Here is a 26,944-nt window from a genome sequence, read left to right as displayed (position 1 = left end):
ACGTTTTATTATAATAACATATACCGAATTTATAAGGACGCTAAGTATGGCGTAAGCTATTAGCTATAAGAGCTAGTACTTATAGGATATAGAGGAACTAATAAACTAGTTTATAGATTGGATATTAAGGATAATAAATTTAACCTAAGCAAAATATTCCGTAATAATAAGGTAATAAGGGCCGCTTACTAGGAGTAAGTAGACCTTAGAGATATTATACTAGAGGTAGAGGATAATTCTACTACAAAATAAGGAATATTAGTAGGGATTGAAACCCCACTAGATATAATGTCTATCGCTTTATAAAACGTAAGAGAAGTAGGATAGCAAACTACTTCGGCACTTAATAAAGGCAAAAGGCCAAAGGCTTAAGATTTTTAAGACGAGATAAGAAATAACTAAGATTCTTAAGACAAGATAAGGTATACCCTAGGACCTATAACGGACAAAAACCGATAGAGTAGGGTAGTAGCTTAGTTTAAAAATATATAAATAAGCTTAGGATAAAGTTTCCTATAGATATAAGACTCTTAAGATAAGATAAGTAAGATTTAAGACTTTTAAGACGAGATAAGAATACTATAGACGCCTAGTTAGACTAAGGCAAGAGCTAAGCTTAAGTTAGAAGTAAGCTTAGGATTAAAGAATCTAAGGGACTAAGATTTTGGAGTATAAATAAGGGCACCTATAGATAAGAGGTAAGGAGCTTCTTTATAGATTAGAGAATCTGTAATATAAACGGTAGTTAGATTAGAAGATAGATATATAGACTTAGAAGACTTACTAGGGGAACGTAGTATTTAGCCTAAAGATTAAAAGTTTAATATTAGGATTAAGAAGTAAGATAACTTTGAGGATTAAAGCGTAAGGCGTAAACTAAAAGAAACTATAGAAGAGTTTAGGTAAAGAATTATTATATAGTAAGAATAGAAACTAAATAAGAGATCTAGTATATTGGGACGTATAAAGGATAGAGTACTAGTATAAAGAATTACTAATAGGCCAAGAGTAGGTATATTAAGAGCTAAGTAGCTTATTAAACTAGAAAGTAAAGAGGATTTAGGGATTCTAACTAAGTTTAAAGAACGATATATAAAGGGCTATTACAATACAGTAATAAGAAAATACTTCCTTACGGACAGACCGTATATATTTTAGCAGCTATACTAAAAGTAGTATAGGTAAAGGTATAATAATAAGTGGGAAGATTTCTATATATAGTTAGATAAAAAAGTTATTTAGAACTACCTAATTATAAAAAAGGCTATAACGTATATTAAAGGAGCCTTAATTATAATGTTAAAGGATTTAGAGGAATGTTTAGAGGACTAGAGAAGTAAGAGATATATTTTAGTACCTACAAATAAGGTTATAACGTTTAAATTAGTATAATAAAGGTTTAAACTTAGGGATAAAGACGAGCTAAGAGTTAACCTAAAGTACTTAGTACACTATACGTTATTATAGATTGCGTGTGTGGATAATATATACGAAATATATAAGAATCTAAAGAAAAAGAATTGGAAATACCCTATAAGAATATACTAGATGACAGATAAGTAATAGTATAGGAATACTAAATATATATATAGATAGCATCTAGTAGAGGTCTAAGAGGAAGGAAGCGTAGTACTTTAACTAGGAAGATTCCTTATAGAAGAATGCTTAAATAAATAATAGTAGTAGGAATGCCTAAAAAATATGTATCTATAGTATATTAAAGATAAAAAGCGAACTAGGCATTAGCTAAAGAGTAAACCAAATACACCAGAATTAAGCAGCTAATAGTTAGGAAAAGTAGAGGCCTATAGGACTAGAGGGAGCCAGTGGTAGAGCCTTAGACCCTTAAAGGAATTTAAGGATAATACCTAAATTTACGAATTAATTAGTAAGATTAGCAGTTTAAAGCGCTAATAAATAGTAAAGTAACGCGAAACTATATCTTACTAATAATAGTTAAGAGAATGGGACTACCTTATAGATAAAAGAAGTAATTTTACCTATTAGTTACGATTTTAGGGGATCTAATAACCTATAGAGAAGGGATTATTAATCTTAAAACAGGACCTATTTAGATAACTATTAAAGGAAGATAAATTAAGATATCTTTTAATATCCTACTATTAGGACAGGATAAGGTAGTATTAGGTATACCTTAGTTATAGGAATATAATCTAANGATTAATTNGATTANNGNTTAGNTTAATATTAGAGATACTTAANNCCGTAANATNNNATAATAAGNTAAGTTGGTATAGTACTAAGTAGGAGCAACCTATAAAGAAATAGAAAAAGGACTAAGTTATATACTAAAGAAATACTATAAGTATAGTAAAAAACTATAGTTACCGGAAAGTAAAAAGCTGTTAGAATATGCAGTATAGGACTATAAGATAGAATTGGAACTAGGGATAAGTCTAAAGTTCTTTCCAATCTATAAGCTTACTAAAGAAAAAGGTAGAGCGCTAAAAGAGTTTATCTAGGAAAATCTATAAAAGGGATATATTAGACTATCGCAATTATTAGCGGGTTATCCAGTACTATTTATACTAAAGAAAAATAGTAAACTAAGGCTGTGTATTAACTATAGACGGTTAAACAGTATTATTAGAAAGGATAGGTATCCTTTACCCTTAATTAGCGAAATCTAAGATAGGATAGGCAATGCGTAAATCTTTACAAAGATAAATCTAAGATAGGCGTACTATTAGATTAGAATTAAGGAAGGCGACAAATAGAAGGCAGCCTTTAGGTTAAAGGAAGGACTATATAAACTATTAGTTATGCAATTCGGGCTTATAAACNCACTAGTAANNTTCTANAANCGTATTAATAATNTATTAGGAGAATACTTNGATNAATTTNTTATNGTATATTTNNANAATATTATTATCTACTTAATAACTAAGGAAGAATACGGGGAATATATTAAATAGGTTTTAAAGAGACTATAGGAAGAACAGATGCTAATAGCAATTAAGAAATACGAGTTCTTTACTAGGAAGACTAATTTTATTAGATTTATTATTAAACTAGGCCAACTTAACATAGATTTAAAAAAGATTAAGGCTATAGTAAATTAGTAGAAACTAGAGAACGTTATATAGTTAAGATCGTTTTTAGGGTTTTATAATTACTGCAGAAGGTTTATAGCGTAGTGGTTAAAGGATATTAAGCTATTTACGTGGTTAATAAAGAAAGGAGAACTATGGGCATAGGGAGAAGAGTAAAGAGAACTCTTTAAGAAAGTTAAAGAGTTGTTTACCTAGGAGCTAGTTCTTAAAATCTATTAACTAGAACTAGAGACGGTTATAGAGATAGATATATTAGACTATATACTAGGGGCGTGCTTTATATAAAGACATTAAAATAGATGGCACCTAGTAGCATACTATAGTTAGAAGATAATACTACTAGAGCTAAACTATAATATCTATAATAAGGAGTTATTAGGTATAGTTACAGTATTAAAGGAATAAAGAGCATTCTTATAAGGTATAGAGAAACTATTTATAGTTAAGACGGATTATAAAAACCTAATAGGATTCCTAATAATAAAGGAACTTAACCAAAGATAGGTTAGATGGGTAGAGATACTTACGGAATACTATTTTAAGATTTAGTATACTAAAGGTATAGACAATACGCGGGTAGATACTTTAAGCCGTAAAGCTAAACTATAAAATAAGGAAAAGCCATTAGGGGCTTTATTGCGGAAAAATATAGATAAATTAATTAAGTATAATTATCCAAAAATCGTAGCAACTTAAAAAAATAATAAACTAGAGAAAGTTTATAAGATACCAGAAAGCTTTTAGGTATAAAGAATTCTAGAAGTATAGCTAGAAGATCTATAGACGGATATATACGAAAATTAAGAAGTAAAGTATATCCTAAGAAGTATAGTAGAGTAGTTTATAGAAGACTTCTATAAGGGACTAACTTAAGGACATAATGGGGCTATAGGCTTAGTATTAAGACTTTAGGAGAAATACATTATTGACAGAATCTAGAGAATAGCTAGAAAAGTTATAAAGGAATATTTAGATTACTAAAAAAATAAACTAATAAGGTATAAGCTATATAGAGGGCTACAACCTATCAAAATACTAGAGAGACTATAGGAGGTTATATTATAGGACTTTATTATTAAGTTGCCAAAATTAAAGGACCCTATTACCGGATAAGATCATAACGTGATTTTAGTAATAGTAGATAAGCTTATAAAGTGGGAATACTTTATAGCATGTACAGAAGAAATCTTAGCAGAAGATATCACTAGAATTTACGTTAAAGAAGTATTTGTAAGATATAGAGCACTAAGTAAAATTATATCAGATAGAGATTTAAGATTCATAGTAGCATTCTAGGAAGTATTTTTAGCGGAGTAAGGAGTTTAAGTAGCAACTTCCACTATATATTATCTATAAACAGACGGTTAAACAGAAAGATTAAACTAGACACTAGAACAATATCTAAGGCATTATATTAATTATGCATAGAATAATTAGGTATTACTATTACTAGTTATATAGTTTGCGTATAATATAACACCTTAAGAAGGAATAGGCATATCACTATTTAAGGCAAATTATGGATATAAGCTAAAAACATCGTTGTTACTACGGCAAGTGAAAAAAATGAGTAGTATAGCTAAAGAAAGAATAAAGAATTTAATAAATCTTTATGTAGACCTTATAGAGATAGCTAAGGTAGTATAACAGAGAATAAAAAGGTACTATAATGCTAAGAGATCTAAGGGACTAGATCTTAAGGAGGGAGATAAAGTGTGGCTATTATATAAAAATTTTAAGAGTTAACGACTAAGTAAGAAATTAGACTACGTTAGACTAGGACCTTTTAAAATTATATAAAGGATTTTACTAGTTATATTTAAGTTAAACCTACTAGCCAAAATAAAGATCTACCCTATATAGTATATTATAATACTAGAGCCAGTATATAGGAATATTAAGCCACCGGTTTATAAAGCAGATATATATAGAGGATAAGAAGAAGATAAATAGCAAGTTTTAAAGATCGTTAATTATAAGGACATCGACAATGAAATATGGTATGAGGTTAAGTAGATAGGCTACACTAAGACTACCTAGGAGCCACTAGAGAATTTAAAGAACGCTATAGGAAAGGTACAGAAGTATTAGAAGAGATTAGGTTAGGCAGCATTAATAAAGAAGAATTGCCAAAGAATAAGTCACCTAAGGGGGACCTAAGAAGAGTAGTTACCGAACTACTTAGATCTATTTCTTTCTCTATTAGAGGAGAATCTGTTCTTTTATTACCTAGTTCCTATAGACCTTATTCTATAAGTTTCCACTTCTTAAAATAAACCTTCTTATAAACCTTCTTAAGACAAAGCAGACGAGTAGACGCCGTAATTTAAGCATTTAGGGCCTTCTGTTCTGCGTTATGGGAACGTTCCAACTTAGTAAGGGCTTACAATAGTTCACTATTTAGCCGCGCAGCAGTAGATTAAATATAAGACCCTAAGATAAATTAATTAGGGAACTAGATGACTATTAAGAGTAATAGGTTGTGTATATTTAGCATTAAAAGTAAAGCGAACGTCACAGGACGAATGAATATTCACTTTAGTACACTCTGAGCAAGAGGACGGTTATTGTAAAGATGGGTTCGCTAATATAATATAAACTAACCCCTTTTTCAAACAACGAGAACATAGAGACGGTATAATTTTACTAAGAGACAATATTATAGTAATAGTGCGGGCACGATATTAGGCGTATAAAGAAGAAATTGCTTTAGGTATAATAAGCAATAATATTAACTAAATTAATTAGATAGATATTACACCTTTAGTAAATAACTTAAAGATGTTTTAAATCTTTAAGGATAAAGATAAAGAGGAGGGAGATGGTGTTACGGACGCTTTAAGTACGATATTATAACTACTTAGAGAAGAGACGGAAGAAGCTAGTTGGTTAATTTAGGCACGGTTTAGGATAGAGCTGATAAAACTATATGACGAGGAATAGTAACTAAGGTTATATAATATGCTACGTATTAAATAAGAGGAATGAGAGGAACTTACGTACCTTATATATAAGACGTATATTATGTATAAGAAGGATTTTATAGGAGTATAGTTATATATTTAAGGACCCTTAATCCCTACCTAGATAGTTCCTTTTTTGTAGTAATTCTTAGAATATAATTAGAGTTAATCTGTTAGGCAACTACTCCACTAGTTGTTATTACGTTCTTGACTTTTGTACTTGCATTTCCTATACACCTAGCCTAATAATGAGCCCATCGTAGTTCTTGCTACAAGGTTCCGTTACAACCACTCTACTAGTCTACTAGTTATTATTATGTTATTAACTTTAACTTATATTACCTATATACCTAGCCCATTAACGAGCCTATTATAGTTCTTACTATAAGGTTCCGTTATATAATTACTACCTAGTTACGGTATTAAGTATAGAAAGTTAAATAACATACTACTAAAAGCAGCCACCATAACGCCATTGACGGCGGCAACTACTTTAGGGTTAGGAGGCGATACTAATATAGTAGATACTAACTCGCAGTAACCTATAACGGTTAAACAACTATAAGAGATAGTTAACCAATTAACGACCAATAATGCGGCGCTAGAAGAAAGGGTTAATAGGATAGGAATAGTAAAGATTAAGTTACTATTAATTAAGAGATACTTAAGAGAGAGATTAAAGCTTAAAGGATTTCTTATATAAATGCACTTTAAAGTTATATAAGAAGGGGTAAAGCTACTAATACCTATAGATCGAATAGCCTATACAGGACTATTCCTATTAGGAAGAGCACTTAAGTAGTTTAAGCCCTACTTTACGGAAATATAGGTAAATAGAATAACGACTACTAACTAAGAGGTGCGATTTATATTCTTAAGCTAGGAAGGGTTTACGGAGTAACTTACACAAATATTTAGAGACCTAGAGGTAGTAACTACGGCGGAAAGAAAACTCTAAGATATTACGCAATAAACCTTAGTAATTAAGTATATAATATAGTTCCAGACGTTAACTATATAAGTTAAGTAGAATAATAAGGCGCTTATAGCATAGTATAAATAAGGACTTAAGGCTAAAGTCTAGGACGTAATTATCCTAATAGAAGATGCGGATACCCTAAGGGAGTTAATAGATTAAGTAATTAAGATTAATAATCGGATCTACTAAAGGGAACAGGTTAAAAGAGGCTAGGATAGAGTTTTACAGTTATATAAGGCGCAGAGTACGTAATAACTAAAGCTAAGTTAGAAACTATGGTATAGCGTAGAGCTAATAGACCTAAGTAGTACTAAAGAAGCCTATAAAAGATGGAGTAAAAAACTATAAAAACTTAAAGGTTAAGGATTTAGTAATTATAGGACTAAAGAGTAAAGGCTAAACTAGGGATCTTAGTAGCAGAAGACGTTTAGGCGGACTCTATAGTAAAGTTAATAGTTTAAAAATAGAGCTTATATAAATTGCGAGAAATAAGGTTACTTCGCGAGGGATTATAAAGATAGTTAGAGTTACTATATAATAAAGGGAACTAGACTAATAGTAGAAGACATATATATATAAAGGGATAATAGTATACTACGGGGAATAAAAGAGTATTTAATTAGAAGTTTTATGTTTTGCTATAATAACGCATACTAAATTTATAAAGACGCTAAGTACGGTATAAGCTATTGGCTATAGGAGCTAAAATCTTTAAAGTATAGAGAAACTAATAAACTAGTTTATAGATTGGATATTAAGGATAATAAATTTAACATAGGCGAAACATTTTATAATAATAAGGCGATAAAGGCAGCTTACTAGAAGTATATAGACCTTAGAGATATTATATAAGAGGTAGAAGATAATTCCACTATAGAATAGGAAACATTAGTAGGGATTAAGACCCCACTAAATACAATATCTATTGCTTTATAAAACATAAGAGAAGTAGGATAATAAACCACTTCGGCACTTGATAAAGGTAAAAGGCTAAAGGCTTAAGATTCTTAAAATAAGATAAGAAATAACTAAGATTCTTAAGACAAGATAAGGTATACTTAAGGACCTATAATAGACAGAAACCGATAAAGTAGGGCAGTAGCTTAGTTTAAAAACATATAAATAAGCTTGGGATAGAGTTTCCTATAGGTATAAGATTTTTAAGATAAAATAAGTAAGATTTAAGACTCTTAAGACAAGATAAGAACACCTAAGCCTAGTTAAACTAAGGTAGGAGCGAAGCTTAAGATAAAAGCGAGCTTAAGATTAAAGAACCTAAGGGACTAAAGATTCGGAGTACGAATAAAGGAACCTATAAGTAAGAGGCAAGGAGCTTCTTTATAAATTAGAGAATCTATAGTATAAATAGCAATTAGATTAGGAGACAGGTATATAGACCTAGAAGACTTACTAGGAGAACGTAGTATTCGGCCTAAAGATTAAAAAGTTAATACCGAGATTAAGAAGTAAGATGACTTTAAGGATCTACTCGTAAGACGCGAAAAAAAAGAAACTATAGAGAAATTAGAGCAAGAATTACCTTATAGTAAGATTAGAAACTAGATAAGAGATCTAGTACACTAGGTTGTATAAGGGACAGAGGACCTATATAAAGGATTACTAATAGGCCTAGAGTAGGCACACTAAGAGCTAAGTGGCTTACTAAACTAGAACAAGAAGAGGATCTAGGGATTTTAACTAGGTTTAAGGAATGACATATAAAAGGTTGTTATAATGTAGTAATAAGAAGATACTTCCTTACGGATACGCTATATATACTCTAGTAACTATACCAAAAGTGGTATAGGCAACGACATAATGATAAGTAGGAAGATTTCTATATATAGTTAGACGAGAAAGTTATCTAAGACCACCCGATTACGGAAAGGGCTATAAGTTATATTAAAGGAGCCTTAATTATAACGTTAAAAGATCTAAAGAAGTAATTAGAGGACTAGAGAAGTAAAAGGTAAATTATAATACCTATAAACGAAGTCGCAACGCTTAGATTAATATAAGAGAGGTTTAAACTTAGGGATAAAGATAAACTAAGAGTTAACCTAAAATACTAAGTATATTACACATTGGTATAGATTACGTGCGTAAATAATGCGTGCAATATATATAGAGTACTAAAAGATAAGAACCGGAAGTACTTAGTAAGAATATATTAGTTATTAGATAAGGCGAAATATTAAAACGCTAAGTATATATATAGTTGGCACCTAGTAGAAGTACAAGCCTAAGGGGACTTAATACTTTAACTAGGAAAATTCCTTACGGAAGAATACCTAAATAGATAATAGTAGTGGAAATGCCTAGAAAACACGTATCTATAATATATTAAAAACAGAAAACAAACTAAGTATTAGCTAAAAGTAGACTAAGTATAAATAGGATTAAATAGCTAATAGTTAGGAAAAGTAGAGGCTTACGGGACTAAAGGGAACTAATAGTAGAGCCTTAGACCCTTAAAGGAATTTAAGAATAATACCTAAATTTATAAGTTAAGTAGCAAGATTAACGGTTTAAAGCATTAATAGATAGTAAAGTAATAAGGAACTATATCTTACTAGTAGCAGTTAAAAGAATGGGATTATTACATAGGAAAAAAGAGCACCCTTACCTATTAGTTACGATTTTAGAAGATCTAATAGCCTACAAAGGAGGTATCATCAATCTTAAAACAGGACCTATTTAGCTAACTATTAAAGGGAGATAGATTAAGATATCTTTTAATATATTACTATTAGGGAATAATAAGGCAGTACTAGGAATGCCTTAGTTATAGGAATATAATTTAAAGATCAATTAGATTATAGGTTAAGTTAATATTAGGGATACTTAACGCTATAAGATGCGATAATAGGCCAAGTTAGTATAGTATTAAGTTAGAGTAATATATAAAGAGACTAAGCGAGGCTTAAGTTATATACTAAAGAGATACTATAAGTACGGCAAAAAACTATAGTCACCTAAAAGTAAGAAGCTGTTAGAGTATATAGTATAGAATTATAAAATAGAGTTAGAACTAAGAATAAGTCTAAAGTTCTTTCTAATCTATAAGCTTACCGAAGAAGAAGGTAGAGCACTTAAAGAGTTTATCTAGAAAAACCTATAAAAGGGATATATTAAACCATCGCAGTTATTAGCGGGTTATCCAGTACTATTTATACTTAAAAAAAATGGCAAACTAAGGCTGTATATCAACTATAAGCAGTTAAACAGCATCACTAGAAAGGATAGATATCCTTTACCCTTAATTAGTAAAATCTAAGACAGAATAGGCAACGCGCAAATCTTTATAAAGATAGATCTAAGATGGGCGTATTATCAGATTAAGATTAAGGAAGGCGATAAATAGAAGGCAGCCTTTAGGTTAAAGGAAGGACTATATAAACTATTAGTTATATAATTTAGGCTTATAAACGCATTAGTAATATTCTAGAAGCGTATTAACAATATATTAGGGGAATACTTAGATAAATTTATTATGGTATATCTTAATAATATTATTATCTACTTAATAACTAAGGAAGAATATAGGGAACACGTTAAATAAGTTTTAAAGAGACTATAAGAAGAATAGATGCTAGTAGTAATTAAGAAATACGAGTTCTTTACTAGGAAGACTAATTTCGTCAGATTTATTATTAAACTAGGCCAACTTAGTATAGATCTAAAGAAGATTAAGGCTATAGTAAATTNGNAAGAACTAGAGAACGTTANNNANTTAANATTATTTNTANGGTTTNNNAATTACTNNAGAAGGTTTATAGCNNAATAGTTAAAGGATATTAAACCATTTACGCGATTAATAAAGAAAGAAGAACTATAGGTATAGGGAGAGGAACAGTAAAAATTATTTAAGGAAGTTAAAAGGTTGTTTACCTAGGAGCTAGTTCTTAAGATCTATTAACTAGGACTAAAGATAGTTATAGAAACAGATATATTAGACTTTATACTAGGGGTATACTTTATATAAAAATATTAAGATAGATAGTACCTAGTGACATACTATAGTCGGAAAATAATACTACTAGAGTTAAACTATAACATCTATAATAAGGAGTTATTAAATATAGTTACAGTACTAAAGGAATAGAGAGCATTCTTATAAGGCACAGAAAAACTATTTATAGTTAAGACGGATTATAAGAACTTAATAGGATTCTTAACAATAAAGGAACTTAACTAAAGATAGGTTAGATAGGTAGAGATACTTATAGAATACTATTTTAAGATTTAGTATACTAAGGGTACAGATAACATATAAGCAGACGCTTTAAGCAGAAAGGCTAAATTATAAAACAATAAAAAGCTATTAGGGGCTTTACTGCGAAGAGATATAGACGGATTAATTAGGTACAATTATCCAAAAATTATAGCAACTTAAGAGAGTGATAAACTAGGAAGAGTTTACGAAACACCGGAAAGCTTTTAGGTATAAAGGATTCTAGAAGTATAACTAAAAGATCCATAGACGGATATATACAAAAATTAAAAAGTAAGGCATATCCTAAGAAGTATAGCAAGACACTTTATAAGAGACTTCTATAAGGGAATAACTTAAGGACATAATAGAGCTACGGGCTTAGTATTAAGACTTTAGGAAGAGTATATTATTAATAGAATCTAGGGCTTAGCGCGAGAAGTTATAAAGAAATATCTAGATTGCTAGAGAAATAAACTAATAAGGCATAAGCTATATAAAGGGCTATAACCTATTAAAATACTAGAGAGACTATAGGAGGTTATATTATAGAACTTTATTATTAAGTTACTAAAGTTAAAAGATCCTATTACCAGATAAGATTATAACGCGATCTTAGTAATAGTGGATAAGCTTATAAAGTAGGGATACTTTATAGTATATACGGAAGAAATATTAGCAGAAGATATTGCTAGAATCTATATTAAAGAAGTATTTATAAGATACGGAGCACTAAGTAAGATTATATCGGATAGGGATCTAAGATTTATAGCAGCATTTTAGGAGGTATTTTTAGCGGAACAAGGAGTTAGAGCAGTAACTTCCACTATATATTATCCGCAGACAGACGGTTAAACGGAAAGATTAAATTAGACACTAGAGCAGTATCTAAAATACTATATTAATTACGCGCAGAATAATTAGGTATTATTATTACTAGTTATACAGTTTATATATAATACGACACTATAAAAAGGGATAGGTATATTACTATTTAAGGCAAATTACGGATATAAGCTAAGAATATTATTATTATTACGGCAAGTAAAGAAAACAAGTAGTACAGCTAAAGAAAGGATAAAGATGTTAATAAATCTTTATATAGACCTTATAAAATTAATAAAGAAAGTATAAGAGAGAATAAAAAAGTACTATAATGCTAAGAGATCTAAGGGACTAGATCTTAAGGAGGGAGATAAAGTATAGCTACTATATAAAAATTTTAAGAGTCGACAACTAAGTAAGAAGTTAGACTATGTTAGACTAGGACCTTTTAAAATTACACAGAGGATTTTACTAGTTACATTTAAGTTAAACCTACTAGCTAAGATAAAGATTTACTCTATATAGCATATTATAATACTAGAGCTAGCATATAGAAATGTTAAGCCACTAGTTTACAAAGTAGATACGTATAGAGGATAAGAAGAAGACAAATAGCAAGTTTTAAAGATTATTAGTTATAAGGACATTAACGATAAAATATAGTATAAGGTAAAGTGGATAGGCTATACTAAGACTACCTAGGAACTATTAGAAAATTTAAAAAATACTATAGAAAAGGTACAGGAGTATCAGAAGAGATTAGGTTAGGTAGTATTAATAAAAAAAAATCGCTAAAGAATAAGTTACCTAAAGGGGACCTAAGAAGAGCAGTTACCGAACTACTTAGATCTATTTCTGTTGGTATCACCCGGGGGGGTACTGCAATTGCAATATGAGGTAACTGGTTCTTTAATTCATTCGTGTCTTTCTTTTTTGCAGAGGATCATAAGGATCGCGGTGCCTAAATAGGGGGCTGATGAGTCACCGTAAGGATGACTAATCAGAGACATGACCACGTAACCTCTACTCGTATAGATACTGGCAACATTTACAAAAAGGAAAGAAGGTAAGAAAGTATAAAGGAGTAGTATATAGGTCGACAGGTGCTCGGGGTAGTAATCGCGGATGTTTTGGGTATTGCGAATATTGCAGACGTTGCGGATATCGTTATGGATATTGCGGATATCGCTACGGATATTGCGGATATTGCGGTGGAAACAGGTAGGCGCGTACAAGGTGTTACTGGGGTATCAACCGAGCATTTATAGTCCTATCCATCGTCATTAAAATGACAGTTAAGGAAGTTGATATTAACAGTAAGGTCGGGAGGGTCCTTATCGTCACAAAGGTAAGTGGCGCTCTTGCCCTTATCGTTGCTACTTTTATTGCCAACGTTATCGCGCCTTACTGTACTAGGCTCCGTACCAGGCTCTATGCTACCAGTGAGGCCATAGGTAAAGGCATTGTTGTTTATAGACGTAACTATATTCTTAGCGGTTTTAATTGGTATTGGTCCGTTTGAAGTTATAAAGTGCTTAATACTATAGTCGTCGTAGAAGAAATTGCCGCTAGTGGTAGTCGGAACTATGTCCTTGTCGAAGTCGTCGTTGATATCGTTATCCGCGAGGTACTGGTGGACGCGTCTCTTAAATCCTTCTCTTGCTTTGTTACGTTCTTCTTTAGTATACCTAGTTAATTAATAGTCTCCTTTCTTACACACGAAGCACGTTCTGGCGTTATTGCTGTAACAATTATTTGATGAACTTAGTTGAGACGTCAGTTGGTGGTAGCAACGGTTAGTAAAGAATACGTCCGTAGGCTGTAAGTACGCATTAGCGGGTTATCCTATAGTACCATTGATCTTCTTATAAGTGATAATTAACGATCGTAGGCTGTTTATGAGGCCAGTAAGTGTGGTAGGTAGGTTCGAGCAAGCTGCCTGGCAAGCAGCGACATCTTGACAAGCGACGATAAGCTTGTTATGTAGGAAATCGTTATTACGGAGGTTAGTGTTAAGACCATGCTGTAGATGACGGAGGTCGTTAAGCAGTAGCTGTAGATAGTCCCCTATAGACTTGCTTTTATTTTTTATTATTACTGTCTTAAGAGTAATAGCATTCCACTTTGTTAGAATTCCACGCTTGTATTCCGGTCCTTTAAAATAGTTACGTACGGCATTATAGATGCTGTTAAAGGTGGTGTAGGTTGCCTTGTTCTTGTAGTAGAAGTTAAGAGTAATACCATGTAGCATCGTCGGAAAGCCTTTAATCTTTGCCTTTTGCGGTATACCAACTCTGTTATAAAGGTCGTTAAAGATCATAAGCTTGCGGTCGAAGTTGTTATCCTCTCCGCTGTATTTGCTTTCCTCTGTGTACATCTTTGCTAGGGTTACTAAGTCTCTGCCGTAGTTAACGGCGGTTGTGACTTTTGTAGGAGCTGTGACGTTTATAGGGGGAGTTGTGATGTTTGTAGAGGGAGCTGTGACGTTCGTAGGGGGAGCCGTGACGTCCGTAGGCGAGGGAGGCTCGGCTGTAGGGAGGTTATTTAAGACAGCTGGGGTTGGGGCAGATGACGTTAAGGGGGTTAATGAACGTAATTTAAGACAATGGTTGATAACATACGAATTAAAGGATCCTTCGTTGTTGATATATAGTTAAATTTCTGTATCTAACTATTTTGTACGGTCGTCCTCGTGAGCGACGTCGTATAGTGCTTGTGGTACTGACTTGCTTTTTTTGTTAAAGACCCATACCCTATTGCGTTGGAGTAGTTGTTTGAGTCCCTTAAGTATAAGCCTGTTGGCGTCTTTAAATGTCTGTACCTTAAAATTATTAAAGTCCTCTTGGTATAATTCCCATAGGCTTTTATCCTTAAAGTTGTACTTAGTATACTTATTGATTTTGAACTTAATATAGCTGGTAATATCTTCTGCGGTGGTCTTATTAGTTAAGGTAATTCCGTTGCCCCAGTTTGGACGTTGGGTTCCTGTGTTAGACATAATTGACTGGCGTAGATCGTGGTGTAGGTCGTAGTGTAGGTAGGGGTGCTGCTAACGCTGCTAGGTGTACTGGCGCTTAGTAAAGAGGTCGTACTGGGTGTTGATTTTGNGTGGTGGACGCGAACCGAACGAAGCCTTGGTAGGAGTNGGTTCTTCTTAGCAAACGCGACGTGATCGACGGGCCTTGGTAGGAGCGATCGCGTGTTGTCTCTCGAGTGGTTGTTTTGCGTGGTGGACGCGAACCGAACGAAGCCTTGGTAGGAGTCGGTTCTTTGAGTTCCCAGAGCCTATACCGGAAGGGTTCTCCTTAGCAAACGCGACGCGATCGACGGGCCTTGGTAGGAGCGATCGCGTGTTGTCTCTCTTTGTAATAACACCTAGCTGATCTGTGATATCACTGATTAGTGTTGGTATCACCCGGGGGGGTACTGCAATTGCAATATGAGGTAACTGGTTCTTTAATTCATTCGTGTCTTTCTTTTTTGCAGAGGATCATAAGGATCGCGGTGCCTAAATAGGGGGCTGATGAGTCACCGTAAGGATGACTAATCAGAGACATGACCACGTAACCTCTACTCGTACAGACAATTTCCTTCTTAGCTAAAAGAGAATCTATTTTTTTATTACCAAGTTCCTATAGACCCTATTCTATAAGTTTCCACTCCTTAGAACGGACCTTCTTATAAACCTTTTTAAGATAGAGTAACTAAGCGGACGCCGTAATACGGGCTTTAAGAGCCTTCTACTCCGTATTCTAAGAATATTTTAACTTAGCAAGAGCTTAAGACAGTTTACTATCTAGCCGCGTAGCAGCAGATTAAATATAAAACCCTAAAATAAATTAATTAGGGAACTAGACGACTATTAAGAGTAATAGGTTACGTATATTTAGCATTAAAGATAGAGCAAACATTACAGGATAAACGAATATTCGCTTTAGTACACTCTAAGTAAAAGGACGGTTATCGTAAAGATAGGTTTACTAACGCAATATAAACTAACCCCTCTTTTAAACAGCGAGAATATAAAGATGGTATAATCGCACTAAGAGACAATATTATAGTAATAGTATAAGTATAATGTTGCGCCTATAAGGATAAAGGAGCCTTAGGTATAATAAGTAATAATATTAACTAAATTAATTAGATAGATATTACACCTCTAGTAAATAACTTAGAGATATTTAGGATCTTTAAGGATAAAGATAAAGAGGAGGGAGATAGTGTTACGGACGCTTTAAGTATAATATTATAACTACTTAGGGAAGAGTTAGAAGAAGCTAGTTAGTTAATTTAGGTATAGTTTAGAATAGAGCCGGTAGAGCTATATAACGAGGAATAGTAACTAAGGTTATATAACGTTATACGTAGTATATATAGTATATAAAGGGAACGTACGTATAATACGTATAATACGTATATTATATATAAGAAGGATTTTATAGAAGTACGGTTGTGTATTTAAGGACCCTTAATCCCTACCTAGATAGTTCCTTCCTTATAGTAATTCTTAGAATATAATTAGAGTTAATCTATTAGGCAACCACTCCACCAGTTATTATTACGTTGTTGACTTTAACTTACATCACCTACACACCTAGCCTATTAACGAGCCCATCGTAGTTCTTGCTACAAGGTTCCGTTACACTACGTATATAGTAGCCAACATATAGGTAGGAACTCTACGCGTACTTCTAAGTGCTTATTTATATAAGAATTACTATAGAGCCGGCCATTAAGGACTACTAAAAGGATTTAAACATACATAGCAGCCTTGTATTCCTAAGTACGGGCACCAAATTTAGCTGGTCTGATTGGCTAATCCTTATCGATAACCTGAGGTCCCGAATTGACGTGTTAAGAGATAAGTCTATAACACATGTTGTCTGCAACAAGGCCCTATAATTCACAACATACAAAGATGGTCGCAGAAACAAGATAAATATGTATAACTGATATAAAGCTGTTAGCGCTCCATTTCCTAACAGATGGAGAGATGTAGAAGTTGAATATGTAAGTTTCCTCAGTGATCTTGGTGTAAGAGGTAAATCATGCTCAGAAGAGTCATTTACTATCTAGGCGTGATAAGGTTGTAATCATAGGAAAGGTTCCGGTTGTTTATTGGGCGAATTGAAGACAAAGCAAGCATACCTTACCTTACTAACAAGACCTTCTGCCACCATTTCTCGAAGATATCCTCACTATGCCGTATCGTGATAGGAATAGGCACCCAAGGATAGTATGATGTTGACTATGCATTAGTAGGCTTGAACGAAGAGTCAAGCACTGGGTATCGGTGTCCGTACAACACTGACAGATATCTTATTATTGGTTGAATGGGCATTGTCCGGGATACTGGTCCCTTGTGTGTATCTACGACTCCAGAGTTAGCGGCTGTTAGCGCAGAAATCTTTGTTTGACAAGAAAAGATTCGTGAGGATGGTTCAGAATATGTAAGAAGTGAATATCATAACTCCAACGCCGTTAAGAAACCCCGGCGAGGGTGTCCGGCCGCTAGAGTCAATCGCAAATTATGTCATCATGAAAGGGAAAAAGGGTAGCTGCTGGGGCTTTTGTGAACTTACATTTTCGTTTCTTAGGGTGAAGAGGTTCGTTGACGCTGCGGAGCAGAAAAATCGCAGCGAGAAAATATGCGGCTCGCTTACAGTAAGGTTGTCGGCTTTTTATTATTCCTTCGCCCACACAATTTACGGGCTTCAATTCAACGACGACAATCTGAAATCAACGACCCACTTCAGCATCCCCTTCTCCTTCCGACCGTACGTGGAATGCTTCGATGAGCGTGAGATCGATCAACTTCTGACCTGCAGAAACAGAATTATCCGTCGAAATGGGTGACGCCGAGATCACAGAAAGCCAGTGGAGACTCGTCGAAGTTGGCCGCGTCGTTCTCTTCTCTACTGGCCCCTTCGAGAGCCGGTTAGCTACCATTGTTGAGATCATCGACCATAAGCGCGTACGTCAGAGCTCTCAGAATGCGTTCGGGGTGCTGGAAATGGAGAATGAATTGAAATGGAGGATACTTACGCTGTCAAACAGGTGCTCGTTGATGGGCCTACTTCATCCAAGGACAAAGTCGTTCCCCGTCATGCCGCTGCTCTCTCATATCTCTCCCTCACACCGATCGTTATTGCCAAACTACCGCGAGGTGCCGGCAATGGAACCGTGAAATCAATGTGGGAGTCGGAGAAGGTCGAGGAGAAGTTCGAAAACAGTAACTGGGCTCTGAACCGAAACCGATTCGCGAAGAGGAGGCAACTGAATGACTTCGAGAGATTCAAGGTTATGAAGCTGAGGAAACAGGTGGGTGCATGATTTATTCTGGCCCTGTTTACGGCGGAACAGATTGGAGGGTTGTGGCGTGTCTTAACACTGGCTACATGTTATGTTTTCTTAGTCTCGGAATAGCGCATGCTAACCACACATGCAGGCGCGCTTCCAGGTCCAGAAGAACCTTGCTAAGGTTCGTGCTTCGGCGAAGGCGTAGGAGGTTGATGATGTCAGGGTGGGCATTGGTGGTTGCATGATACTGGGAAATGATCCTTGGTGTTCACGAGCGTTTCCAACTTCTGTTAAATGCTTTCGAATTCAAGATTCAGGTCGGACTCTTTGTGGTCGAATGGTGCGATCTGGGCTTTAGGGATAAAAAAACATGGATCAAGCACTGCTTCATACTGCTAGTGAATGTAGTAAATGATTAAAACCCACCAATTCGTGAACAGTTGATATTGTTCATTTAAATTCGAATGTGAAATACCAAACCTCAAATTCGTGGTTTTCAAGCTCCCCTCGCCTATTTGCCCACAAACGAACGAATGTGTTCGCAGCTTTCTTTCAACGACAACATTTCTTCAATCTTCCACAACACACATACACCATGTCGAACCCACGCATTGAGGAGTTACCGGACGAACCTGAGAAGAAGGGTGCTGAGGTCGAAGATGCCGAGTCCAGCTCTGACTCTGAAGTTGAGGCAGCAGGTGGTGAGGTTGGCATCCCCGCAGGTGCATCAGTAGCCGTCCACTCCCGCAATGAGAAGAAGGCTAGGAAGGCAATTGCCAAACTTGGATTGAAGCATGTCGAGGGTATCACAAGAGTCACACTAAGGCGGCCAAAGAATGTGAGTTGTTTGCGTGCTTGCATCAATCGAGAAGGAAAAGGCGCAGTGCATCCAGTTTTTCGGCGTGAGCGCCTGCGTATCGTCATTGCATTCCGGTTATTTGAAAGCTAATTCATCTTCCCTTAGATTCTGTTTGTCATCAACCAGCCTGATGTCTACAAGTCTCCATCAAGCAACACATGGATGTAGGTCTTCCCCGCCTCCACAGCGATATCTAGAAGCTTGCTAAATAGAATCAGCATCTTTGGTGAAGCTAAGATCGAGGACCTGAACTCCCAAGCACAAGCATCTGCTGCCCAGCAGCTCGCCAATGCTGAAGTTGCTGCCGGCCATGACCACGCAGGCCACGATCATGATCATGACCACAAGGGCAAGGCCGTTGAAGCAAAGAAGGACGAAGATGAGGATGATGGGGAAGAGGTTGATGACTCTGGTCTCGAGGCAAAGGACATTGAGCTGGTCATGCAACAGGCTAGTGTTTCAAGGAAGAAGGCTGTAAAGGCCCTTAAGGAGAACGATAATGATATCGTCAACTCAATCATGGCTCTTAGCATATAGACTCGACCGAGGTTTCTGACTGAACTTGGCTCTGAGCTTTAGATTTAGGCCTGGACGGCTTTTGTAAAAGAATTCTCAACCATACAGCATCCGAGCATTGCTTCTAGGACCAAGAATAGTGCATATATGCCAATGCTCTCAATATCTTGGATTATCTTCAAGGCATGATTACTTTTGCTTGATTGACCTATGCCAATGCACTCTTTCCCAAACGTGCAACTTTCATAAGTCTTTTGAAGATTATGACAGCGGAATTCTTGGCATGCCAGATTGTTAACAGAGATTTATTATTTAAACAACAAGAGTCTCGCAGCATTACTGATAATCAACGTTTGGGATCATGGGTTGTCTCGTTCCCAGACCTTCTTGCCAAGGCTTACCTTGCCAAGACGCTAACCGCTTTTGGCAAGACCTTCGTTAGAAGGTCTGGTACACGGTTCGGATTTTTGTTAGTCCCGCGCGGGGTATTTGGGCCTATACACCTACTTTGAGCCAAATTATCTTAACTTCTATAGCTCCCCAAGCTATTCCTAATGGCTAGAATTACCAAATCAAACCTGGCGAAGAAGACTACGTTGCCCGATTTGCCCGATTCCAATTCGTTGTCTTATTATCGCGCCCGACGCCCTAGAGTCGTAGCGACTGCCCAACCCACAACTACCGCCGCCGCCTCTTTTTAACCGCAGCTAGAGTACCTAAATTAATAAGCCAGCTTTAAATAATACTTAAGGACTGCTAGTAGGTATAAGATTTGCCTTGCAGAAGGGGGTAAGCTTTACGTAGAGCTTTAGTAGAGCTTCGTGCAGAGCTTCGTGCAGAGCCTCGTGCAGAGCTTCGTGCAGAGCCTCGTGCAGAGCCTCGTGCAGAGCTTCGAGCAGAGCTTTGAGCAGAGCTTCGAGCAGAGCTTTGACAGAGCTTCAAGTAGAGCCCTCGAGCAGAGCTTCGAGCAGAGCTTCGAGCAGAGCTTCGAGCAGAGCTTCGAGCAGAGCTTCGAGCAGAGCTTCGAGCAGAGCTTCGAGCAGAGCTTCGAGCAGAGCCTTAAGCAGAGCTTCGCGCAGAGCTTTGTGTAGAGCTTTGAGCAGAGCCTCGTGCAGAGCTTCGAGCGGAGCCTCGTGCAGAGCCTTATGCAGAGCTTCGAGCAGAGCCTCGTGCAGAGCTTCGAGCAGAGCCTCGTGCAGAGCTTCGAGCAGAGCCTTGTGCAGAGCTTTAAGCAGAGCCTTATGCAGAGCTTTAAGCAGAGCCTTATGCAGAGCTTTAAGCAGAGCTTTATGCAAGAGCCTTATGTGGGGCTTTATATAGAGCCTTATATAGAGCTTTATATAGAGCTTTATAATAATATATAGGCGTATAGATATATATTTTTATACTAGTAATTAATTATAGAATTTATAGAATAATTATATAGGAAATTATATAGATATTTATTTATTTATAGTAAGGCTAATAATACTATACGGCTCCTAGATCTAGGGCCTAGGGATAGGTAGTAAAGTATTAATAAAAAGCTCCCTAGCGCTATTAGCTAAACTATAAAACTAGTACTATATATGAACTATAGGGGCCTATAGGAGAATACTACGCGCTATACTAAAATATAAAAGTAGTAGTTTTACTAGTAGACTTATATGTTAATATAACTACTATATAGAGAATAGTTATAGTATAAGCCACCTAGTAAAAGAAAATATATACTAAATACTAAAACGTATAAAAGAATAAGATATATATAAGGAGCGAGGGCCCCTTAAAAAGGCAATACGCCTAAGTATACTAGGTAGGAAGCCCTTACCTATAGGTAAAGAGAGAGAGAAAAAATATAAAACTACTAGCTTACTAGGTAGAGACCTAGCGCCGTACTAGTAGAGTACTACTATAGTAAAAGAGATAAGAGGCTATTAGTATAGATAAGAGATTCTACTATACTTATCGCAAGATAGGTAGACCTTAAATAGAAGCGATAATAGAAGGGGGTAGTAAAAATATAAAGACATAGCTATATAGAATCCCTATAGTTAATACTAATACTCCCCCTATATAAAAGGACTAATAAAGGTAAAATCTACACTGCCTTTCTACTACGGATAGAGATTTAAGCCTAAATATATAGCTAGTAAGGTATCTATATTCTAAATACTATACCTTAATATACTATAGATAGCCTATTTAGTTTAGTATACTATATACTAACTTTTCTATACTACTGCTTAGTAAGGTACTAGCTTATTTATAAATATAGGTATAAATAATATTACTTATACTCTCTATAAGTAGGGGGCCTATAAATAGTATTAAAATAGCTTATAGTTTAGGAGTTCTTAGTAATTCCTAATAGTATATAGATCTAATTGGAGAACACTAAAGATATGCCCCCTTTTAGCTCCTTAAGACTAAATACCACCGCCTGCTATAGGTAGTACGCTAGTAATTACTAGATTACTCACTACCTCCCTTTAAAGACCTAAATAGGGACTAAATTAGCATAATATATATTAAATATAATATTTAATAAAGAGATTTAAAACTTATATTAAGCTTTAGCTTAAGTATATAATTATATATTAATTCTATTTATTGCCCAATTTAGTTCCTTTTTAAATCTATATAATTTACTTTACCCTTCTATATAAGAATAGGCCCTATAAGGGAAAAACTAAAGTATTTCCTTTTAGCAGTTCTATACGTTTTACCTTTACTAAACTAATATATTTTTATATCTTTATCTACCTTATAATACTATACTTTCTCAAGTATATTAGAAGATCTAAGGGGGGTAGTAAAAGTATCTAGTAATTCGCTAGCGTAACTACCTATAGTAGGTAGGGGTATTTAGTCTTTAAGGGGCTAGAAAAGGCGTATCCTTTAATATCCTCCTATTAGATCTTATATAGCTATTTAGAACTACTAAGAACTTCTTAGCCTATAAGCTATTTTACTACTACTTATACCTCTACTTATAGAGAGTATCTAAGTAATATTATTATATATATTTTATAAATAGCTAGTACCTTACTAAACAGTAGCTATAGAAAGTAGTATATAGTATATTATTATTATTAAATTCTATTTATTACCTAATTTAGTCTATTTTTAGATTTTATAGCTCTACTTTAATATAGGAAAAAGCCCTATAAGGAGAAAACCTAAGTATTTCCTTTTAACTAGTTTATATGTTTCGCCTTTACCTAGCTAGTATATCTTTAATATCTTTAGTCTACCTTACGTACTATACTTTTTAGGTATATTAGAAGATCTAAGGAGGTAGTAGAAGGGTCTAGCGATTTGCTAATAAGCGCCTATAATTAGCGGGGTATTTAGTCCCTAAAGGGCTAGCAATAGGCGTATCCTTTAGTATTCTCCTATAGATCTTATATACTATTTAAAACTATTAAAGATTCCTTAACGTATAAGCTATTTTACTGATACCTATAGGCCTCTACTTATAGAGAGTGTTTAGGTAATATTATTTATGCCTATACTATAAATAGCTAATCCCTTACTAAGCGGTAGCTATAAAATAGTAATATATAGCGTATTACATAAATAGGCCTATAATATATATTAAGGTAAGGTATTTGAATATAGATACTTATTAGCTATATATTTAGGCCTAGAACCTTTATCTATAGTAGAAAGGCGGCTATAGATTTGCCTTTATTAGTATTAACTATAGGTGTTCTTTATAGCTACGTCTTATATTTTTGCTACCTCTTCTATTATCGCTTCTATTTAAGATCTATTTATCTTATACTTAGTATAGTAGATCTCTATTTATATTAGTAACTCCTATCCTCTATTACGTTATAGCGCTAGGTCTCTACCTAATAAGCTAGTAGTTCCTATATTTCCTTTTCTCTTTTTATTACTTATAGATAGCGGGCTTCCTAGCTAGTATATTTAGGCGTATCGCCCCTTTAAGGGGCTATTGCTTTATATATATATCTCGTTCCTTATTATCGGTATCACTTCCGGTAATACGTAATGCTATTGCAATAGTATGGGGTAGTAACTGATTTTGATTAATGCTTATTAATTCTCCTATTCTATAGGTGGAATTTAATGGATTTCCTAAGCTTGCTTAGCTTACGTGACTAACCCAATTAGTTATAGACAACCTCGTTCAGACACTAGGAGTATTTAGTTTTTAATAGTGCTTAAGCACGCCTCCTGCTAAATTCCGTTAAGTTCTGCCATATTCTACCAAATTCTATTAAGTTCTACCAAATTCCGCTATATTCCACCAAATTCTATTAAGTTCTGCCAAATTCTGCCATATTCTACTTAGATTCTGCCGAATTCTGCTAGGTAGTTAAGGTAACCAATCACAATTTTCCATCCCCGGGATGGAAAGTTGCTATTAGCTCGCTTAGTACTAGCGCCTTAGCGGCTGGCTTAACATCTTTATATACTCTATTCCTACTTTAACGTCTTTTTTTCTACCCACTCAGTAACCTATAGCTTAATTATATTTATATTAATTAGGTCCTTTAACGCCTAGTAAGGCTTTAATTTTATTATAGCGTCTATAGGGTTACTACCTCCGTTAATCTATTTAATCTCTGCTATTTCTCTTCTCTTATACAATTATTGTAAACACATTAGGTTAACCATAAGTCGTTTCTCTTATATTATCCTAAGTTTAACTAGGCAGTTATATAGAGATTTTAAATCAGTATAAAGGGTAAGCGGTAGTTGTTTAAGTTATAGGATCTTCTTAATAGTTGCTTTGATTGCAGCTCTAGTGTTAAATCCATAGGCCATGCCATATAGTTTAGATGCTAAAATACTTTATATAACTCGCTTACACTTAATAGATAACCAAGAAAGGATATTAGCCCTATTATCCTTATCTATAAGTATAATAACAAAGCCGATCTAAAAGGAAAGGTTATAGTTATTAGCAAAGGATAAGTCCGTAAATATTATTAGTTTAAAAGTGCTTATATTAAGTTATATAAAATAAAGTCCTCAGGAGGGATTATTAATTTACTATTACAGCCGCTTATTAAGCTGCTTCACATATTCTTTCTTTAGGTTAACAACTTATGCCGTAAAGAAGAGGTTAAAGGCAGCTTTTAGTTAATAGACTATAGCGATATAGGCTCCTTTTGCTCTTTAAGCAACGTACTAGTCCTTTAGTATAACTGCCTTACGGACTTCCCCTCTAGAGCTAGTTAGGTCTATAGCCTTTATAATAACTAGCTTTAGGTTCTAGCATTAACGTTCTTAGGTAAAAGCTATTAAATCTTTTTCTTGCTTAATATAGCCTCCATTAAACTTAATTAGGGTATTTAGCATAAGCTTCTCTCTCTCTTTTACTAGAAACTTTGCCTCCTAAAGTTTAGCTTCTTTAGCCTCTATAAAGGTTTCATTAGTAAGAAATAGTGTATTATTAATCTGCAATCCTATAATTCTAAAGCCGTTACTGTTTATATATAATAAGTAGGGGTTATATATTAACTGGTTCATCTATAGCTTATTAAGGTAGTGGCGGTAGTATATATTAAACTAGTGGTTACTAGCTTCTAGGACACTATATAGTGGTTTAATAACTTTTAAAATTAATCTATCTTTTAGTCCGAGTTCTAGTGGTAGGCGTATAAAGAAGTCTCTATTTAGGTAAATGCTAGACTATATATAGGCTTATAAGATATCGCGCAGGTATAAAGAGGCTAGTTTTCTTTTATTTCCTTATAGGGTTGCTATAAGTACTAGAATGATTCTCTGGCTAATATATTAAATAGTTAGTAACTATATCAGAACTAGATCTTTACTATAGTTATTATAGGCTTATATAACCAGTTTAGACTTCTTAAAGGCCTTATCTATTTCGGCGTTCTTAATCTCGTTAATAAATTAGGAGTTAAAGATTCTAACTCCTTTTAGGACGTCTGCTATATTAGTAAACTTAAAGACGCCTTTCTTAAGTAAACCGTTTATCTCCTTGCGTTAAGACTCTATAAATAACGGTAAGGTATACTTAGAGGTTATAGTGTTAGATTTCATTAGGCTATCGTTAATAAATATTAATACGTCTGCAATGTTTTACTAGGACTTTATTAGCGATTATCGTGTCCGTTTTAATCTTTAGAGGGGTATAGTAGCTGCCAGTTCCTTAGTTGGTTCCTTGATTAGTTCCTTAGTTAGTTCCTTAGTCAGTTCCTTAGTTAGTTCCTTAGTTGGTTCTTCTAGTTCAGGTTATAGGTATAGTTTTACTACTATAGTCCTAAAGTTAGTAGGTCCACTAAAGAGCTATACCTTATATATCTCTCCGTTAATTCCAAGTAACTTAAATAGGCTAGTCTATCTGCCGCTTTATCTAGTATTGCCTTTACGCTATACAAGTATATCTAAGTTAAGGGGGAGGTTATAGATTATAGTAACAGATGGACCGTTTCGTTGGTTTAGTATATTATTAACTTACTTCTTTACCCTAATCCTTGCGATCTCCTCCATTGCCTTCTTTATAGCTGCCGCTCGCTGTATAATAGAGGGTGCTAGTAGGTTAAGTTTGCTTATTTAAGGGTAGGCACTAAAGACGAGAAGTGTTGGGACTAAGCCATCTAGGCCAGCTATATTATTAGCAGCCTTTACCACTATTTATAAAGCCGGTTCTTTAGTTATTCCTAAGTCCTATAGCTCCTCCATAATTATCTAGTATACTTAATATAGGGTCGGATAAGCTCTTTCTACCATTCTAATGGACCAGTAAGCTTCCACTAGGACGCTTTTAGTTGATATAGCCATTGCTATAGCGTACTATCAAAATTCCTTACTTACGAAGTTCTTCTTAGCGTCGTGGGTAATATAGTTGGGTGGTTTAATGTAGGTATTAATCTAGTAGAGTTATAGGATGTCCTAGGTATATTTTGCGGAGATATTACGTAGCTATCTTGCGGCTTAAAATCTAGTAGCTTTATCGATTATATGGAGGATAGGGCTTCTATTAATATACATAATATTAATAAAAATAGAATGGTTAAAATCGGAATCTTGGTCTTCTTATAATGTAAACTTAAACCATCTAGGGGATTTGCCGTGTTTCTGGCAGTAGGAGCAGTACTTAGTAAGGTAGTTAATAACCTACTTATTAATATTATTATAGCCAGAGCGTTCTAGTACCTTATATAGCTTATCTACTAATAGATATCTAAAGCGGCGGTGGAGTCAGCGGAGTTCAGTAGTGGTTAGGTAGTA

At 34.5% G+C, this 26,944-nt stretch overlaps 2 protein-coding genes across 2 annotated transcripts; both read left to right on the top strand.

Moving 5' to 3' along the window:
• The first annotated feature begins 17,888 nt into the window (after window positions 1-17,888).
• Window positions 17,889-18,826, top strand: K441DRAFT_671758 (60S ribosomal protein L14). Its single transcript, XM_067650458.1, has 3 exons — window positions 17,889-18,028; window positions 18,112-18,375; window positions 18,503-18,826. Exons 1-3 carry the CDS (start codon window positions 17,903-17,905, stop codon window positions 18,557-18,559), a joined length of 447 nt encoding a protein of 148 aa, XP_067496320.1. The 5' UTR covers window positions 17,889-17,902; the 3' UTR covers window positions 18,560-18,826.
• A 102-nt stretch (window positions 18,827-18,928) lies between these two features.
• K441DRAFT_671757 (nascent polypeptide-associated complex, alpha subunit) lies at window positions 18,929-19,846 on the top strand. The gene is made up of 3 exons (XM_067650457.1): window positions 18,929-19,192; window positions 19,319-19,377; window positions 19,432-19,846. The coding sequence occupies exons 1-3, from the start codon at window positions 18,950-18,952 to the stop codon at window positions 19,748-19,750; spliced, it is 621 nt and encodes a 206-aa protein (XP_067496319.1). The 5' UTR covers window positions 18,929-18,949; the 3' UTR covers window positions 19,751-19,846.
• Window positions 19,847-26,944: the final 7,098 nt, after the last annotated feature.

The sequence above is a fragment of the Cenococcum geophilum genome (assembly GCF_001692895.1).
Source record: "Cenococcum geophilum 1.58 unplaced genomic scaffold K441scaffold_109, whole genome shotgun sequence".
In the NCBI taxonomy this organism is placed as follows: domain Eukaryota; kingdom Fungi; phylum Ascomycota; class Dothideomycetes; order Gloniales; family Gloniaceae; genus Cenococcum; species Cenococcum geophilum.
Note: the sequence above shows the minus strand (reverse complement) of the source record. Positions and strands in the feature narration are given on the sequence as shown.